The 5,959-nt window shown below is 36.4% G+C and overlaps 1 protein-coding gene across 1 annotated transcript in view; it reads right to left on the bottom strand.

Annotated features, from left to right (window-relative positions):
• Positions 1-5,959, bottom strand: part of kcnab2a (potassium voltage-gated channel subfamily A regulatory beta subunit 2a) — a gene marked incomplete at its 3' end in the record, with an annotated part of 85,111 nt that overhangs the window by 45,004 nt on the left and 34,148 nt on the right. The window contains 1 exon segment of the mRNA XM_014002845.1: positions 4,379-4,420. Coding sequence (XP_013858299.1) covers positions 4,379-4,420 — 42 coding nt within the window.

The raw sequence follows: 5,959 nt of genomic DNA on the forward strand, positions 1-5,959 counted from the left end.
CCCATCAAAAAAAAAAAAAAAAAAAAAAAAAACCTCTCCTGCTTGGGGCAGCACATGGCCATGCATCCTGTAATCAGAGTCGCACAACATAGCCCAGCAGCACCCTCCCCTTCCAGGTGTACATTGGCAGGGTTACACTAAGAGGGAGCATCCAGGTGACCGACTTGCTGGTGAGAAAAGAGCAGGACGCAAAAAGGACACATGCTGTAGATAAAAGGAAGGACATCCAAACATGCACCAAGCAAAAGGAAAAGACAGATTCCTGCTCCCATATCTAGTTCTGAGGTGACTAATAAAAAAGAGACATAAAGTTGTTGAAAGTACGCTAGAAGAGAAGTTAAAGTTTAATACGAAGGTGCAAACAAGCCTGTCGGAGCAGAACAAACAATAAAGGAGCAACAAAACAGCCAAACAAGAGCACAGTACTTGTCCTAAATCCTTGAAGCGTTCAAATTCAGGATCAGATCATTTAAAGAGTCAATCATAAATGTTTGCAGCTGCTCTTCTTTGTCCTCTCATCTCTTCTGGATTTGGATACATCAAAAAGCCTCTACCTGAAATTATTCAACAGAGGGCAGCAGTGTGTCGGCTGAACCATCAATAAAAGAAAGCAACTTAATACCAAATGTAGCCGAAAGGACAGACCACCCAACCATTTTTTTTTTCAGTAAAGGCAGCGTATCACGTTGAGGCAGCAGCTATACAACATGCAAACCTACAAGATGTTACACAAGTATACACGGTGCATATGCACTCAAAATGTATATTTCTATTAAAACTTATAAATAAGTTACATGGTAATGAACTAGAGCTGCTCAAAATAAGATAAAAATGCTTTAACTTCATGATGGAACTAAGTACATAAATTCGGTTTTTGCTTAATCTCATCTAGAACATAATTTTCTTGAGACTTGACAAACTAACAAAGGGAAGTTCCTAAAAAGAACAATCTCGTGTTTGCTTAAATGGAACTTAAAGGCTGTGATAAACTGTGTTATCTGGTTTGAAACATACAGTAGCTTGAGTTCTTAATTATTTTGAAACTTGAATAATCTACAACAATAAAAACAAAACATTATTCAAATCAATTCAATTCTTAACTGCAAGTTCCTAGTCTGTGAATGTTCACTGACGACGGCAATAAAATGGATTCTGATTCATTTCTAAAGCTCCAAATAATAAAAGAAGTCAGCTCAGGGCACYACACAAAGAAAAAGAGTCCAAACCATAAATCCAATTCAGTCCAAAACTAATCCGGGTTCAAATGAAATTATAGTTAAATCATTCCAATTTTTATTCACACTATACACATATGAAATGCCAATTAGTACAAGTTATCTGTCCAAGTACACAAGCACAATGTGTCAAATCTTTGTATTCAACTAGAGCTATTTATACATTAAAGCCACTAAAAACAAAGATTTTAAGCAACCTTGCATTAAATTTATTGTGTGTACGCAAAAACTGTTAAAAATCCAAACTACATGATCTGATAATTCTACTACAGCTAAAGAGTAATTCAGATTTCTGCAGATCATAACATGATCGCATCAGATCAGTTTCCGTTATAAATAAATCTCAAAGTTGATGGTAAATTTACCTGGTTTGGCTGCGTAGACGATAAATAAATAAATAAAAAACTAAAATATAGGAGAAGTCAGGCTGGGCTACATGCAGACCACACACACACACTCACACACACACAAACTCTCCTTGCATTAAGTTTGCTCACACCAACACTGCGCACAGACGAACACGCTTCAGGTATGTCAGAGAGCCAATCTTTCCTGAAACTCACCCGGTTTCTTGAGGGTCGGCTCATGAGCGAGGTTGTCTGGTGTCAGTTTGCTCTTATAAACACACACTGCAGACAATCAAGCAGCAGGTCCACCCAAACTGGGAGTGTCTTACTAGGAAATGTCTAAAGCAATTAGTGAATCGGAGAGTGCATCCCTCCCCATCGCCGTTCCGTCCATTCTCCAGCACCACCAACACCTCTCCTCCGTCTCCCCTCCCCTAGAAGGTCTTGTGGAAGAAATCCATTTATGTCGTTTAGTGGTGCGTCTTGTTTCTGCTAACCGCAGCAAATAATATCAGGCCTGAATTATTCACAAAAGCTTTTTGCTCTAAAAGCCTCTGATTGTTGTTCCACAGGAAAGAATGCTAAGAGCTGGACAATAAAGAGTGGATGGGGCTGTGAGCATTAGAAGCACACACGTTTACAGAGGAAAGACGATTCACAAATCTTTAAGCAAAGGATTAAAAAAATTCTTCCTATGTTGAGTATTACAATTACAGACCGCCTTATCATAAGGCTCCCACACACAACTAAGGTAGAGTCTCATTATTATTATTATTATTACAGATAAGACAGCACAGGTCCAGCCTATTAAAATGATTTTGTGTAGATGATTACGTAAAGTCTCTTACTAATTCATGTGACTATGTTCATAAACATAAAAACTACTTTTAAAGCCACTTACTGTGTTCCGGGATGCTTATTATTTGTACATTTCTGGATCGCCAGCTGCACCAAAGCACTCTATTCAGGAGTCTGCAGCTTTACCACAGTCATGTGGTGATAATGTGCTTGTTCGTTAACTATCTATTCAAAAATAAATAAATACATTAAAAAAAGGATAAAAACAAGTTGGCCGATTTCTTGCCATGAACTTGACAAAGTCTTTATGAATCCTGAGAGATGAATTATCCAAATGTGGACAGCTGCAAGYCTCTGATGAATCTTTGGCACCATCATTTTACAGGTAGATGGGAGCGTACTTCAGCTCGCACAGGCAAAGCGGTCATAAAAATCGGAGCTGCACGCACCCGTCTGAGTGGCCCGGTGGGCCTCAGCGGGAAGGAAAATGTGACAAAGCTTGCATCACAGACAGGGCAGGCGCAGGTGGCATGTTTCTGCATCTATCTGTCTATTTTGACATCTTGTCAGTCCAGCAATACCAGTGATCAGTCACAAAGAACTGTTTCTGAAAGATGAGGGTAAAACAAATTAACTTGAATGATTTACAGTAAAGTCGCACAATAATTTAAATGAATTTAAGTTAAAACTTGTCCTTTTAAAAAAAAAAACCTGGCACAAAAATATGCAAGGGTGTTTTGATATGTTTATGTTCAAAGTTGAAGGCAACACACAAACACACACAAGGCAAATTACATTTATGGATTTGTGATTTTTATAGTGAAACACTGTAAGAACGATCTTAAAATTCAAACCATTAAAGTAATGACAAAGCAATTTATTCAGAGTATCTTTTGACAGTGTAGATAAATAAATCAGAAAATCTGAGATCTCTAAGTGATATTGCATTATTGAGATCAACATTCTTCATATAAAACTTAAATAATGACTGATAGGACAAAAAATATTATCAAGCAAACAAAAGATTTAAAATTCCAGCAGCAAATGTTGAGATAAATAAAAACAATCAAACTGCCCTGCATCAAACAGAAAAGGGGATTTAATTAATCCCCTCCATGGACTCCAAAAGAGCACCTTATAAGGACATTTTACACTTAAAAAAGACAGGCGCCAAGATTTAGGGAGAAAAAAATCTGATAGTGAGCTCATTACAAGCACATCCACTCAGTCAGGAGTTTTTATAGCTAGATCAGCAGAATAAGGCCTGATATTATAACCATAAAATATGATCCCTGCTCTAAAGCAGCCGAAAGACTGACCGTCAAATGCTCACTATGAGAAGCACGTGGTCTAGTCAATGAAATCACCTTTCTGATTTCAAGAATGACACACAATGACTTCAACAGAAGCAGCTGACTGCGAACTGAAAACATGTTTGCTCCGACGTGTCTCAAATGTGTAAATAGCAGTTGAGTGAACAATGTGAACCTACGTAAATCTTGTGGAGACATTTCAGACGTACAACAGTAGGCTTCTCAAATGCCACTCATGAAAACAACAACAACAACAAAAAAAACAGTAATAGGAGAAAAAACAATGCAGACCGTAATTGTTTATTCAGAGGTTTTATGAGCAACCTTGTAATAAAATCCATCGTCTCCCCTATCAGGTTTAAGCTGAATATGCAATGGCAGCTAAATAGTAGATGGTCTGTGTTATCTATGCTGCTGAGGATGGAGAGGTGGTTTTAAATGACCGAACGTGTCTTTTCAGCAAGGTTACCATAACAAAACCAAATATAGAAGATGATCTAAATGACATGTAGATGCAAAACTAAAAAAAAAAAATAATAATAATTAAAAACGTACATCAATACACACGTTACAACAAAAACAACTCACAAAACAAACAAACAAAAAAAAACCATCTGAACTTTGAATAAAGCAGGTCTGCATCAAAAAGAAAAAGACCGACTCATTTACAAAGATTTACAGGTACCTGTAGAACTGCAGCTGTCGTTTGGGGCTCCCATAACGAGCGCTGAAGACATCAAGGGAAAGGAGGAAAAGGGAAAGCTTTGRTTAATAAAGGCAGGAAAACAAAGCGTTAGTGGTGAAACGTTTGATACACTAGACGAAAGCCAAACACACTGAGTGGAGGAAAGAGAGAATACGCTGACAAGATGACAGCAAATATTATGAAATTAACTGTAGCTTCTGAACAATAGTTAACAGATCCCGACAGACTACATAAACACCAAAAACAGACCTTGGACTGTATGCACTTCACAAAAATGTCATATCAAACTGCAATCAGCAGTGATTGTGTGTCTATAATGAATGACTTTTACAAGAAAACTCCAACAAATCAGATGCTTTCTATATTAAAATCCAGAAATTCAATCCAATTCAAATGGATGATGCAAATTTACATAACACCAGTGGACCTTAATAGGTATAATGGGGAAATACCTGATATATGCACAAAATGTACAGAAGACAAAGGGACTCTTGCTCACTGTATGTGGTACTGTCTGGAAATTATGTTGTTTGGGAAAGAGGTAAAGAATGTATCTGAAGAAATCATAGCTAAACAAATAATATTGGATCCAAAGTTGTTTTTATGTGGATTGTACCCAGAAAAACATAATTATACTAAAAAAAATTATATGCTTGTGCTTTCTCAATGCAAAAAAATGTATGTTATTGTTTTGGAAAAAGACTCGGACCGAATGCCAGAATGACAGATGTTATCCACCTTCCCTCTGGAAAAGATTGCATGTGCATTAAAGAGCAAGCAGGACTTATTTGAATGTATCTGGAATCCCTTCATTATATATGTTCAAGATCTGACCGTGCCAGAAAATAGTCCAAATGACTGAAGGAGGTGTACACTGCAGTTCCTAATTATAAACAGCTGTTTAAAGATACATACGCAGTTGTATGTGACGATTTGTTATAATTATGTTGTATTGGTGATGGGTTGCATTATAATCAGAATTAAGTGTGGGGCACTTTGTAGGTTTATGTTTGTATTTTGATTTTTGCTTGAACAGTGTCTACATAAAATTACCAATATTGCTTTGTTTTTGATGAATTTTTAAGCTGTATTAAACTGCTATAATTTAAATAAAGATATTTGGCAAAAAAATAAAAAAAATCCAGAAATTCATTCCAGTTACATCCAGCTACATGGACAAATTTTGCACTGACAGATGAAGCCCACCTGTAACCTATTGAAACAAAGATGGACATGGCTTAGATGTTATTCAGACTTGACCCTGTAAACATTTCTGATAGATTTAAAAAAAATGCCTCGTTGTTGTTAGGAAGACCAAATAACAAAAAAATGAGCAAAGTGGGAAAAAAAATAAAAACTATGCTGCAAACTAATTCAAAGTGTTTATTTTTATAAGCAGTATTTCTATGTCCAAAACTCAAAATATCTGCCTCACATAAAACTTAAAGGTCAACCTAATTAACTGTATTGTGCAGATAAAAATCCCTGTTTTTGGTTCACACTGAAGATTAAATCAGACCTTCAGCACAATTCTTTTTTTTATTTAATGAATTTTCCTAC

Source organism: Austrofundulus limnaeus, unplaced genomic scaffold (assembly GCF_001266775.1).
Source record: "Austrofundulus limnaeus strain Quisiro unplaced genomic scaffold, Austrofundulus_limnaeus-1.0 Scaffold15, whole genome shotgun sequence".
Lineage (NCBI taxonomy): Eukaryota > Metazoa > Chordata > Actinopteri > Cyprinodontiformes > Rivulidae > Austrofundulus > Austrofundulus limnaeus.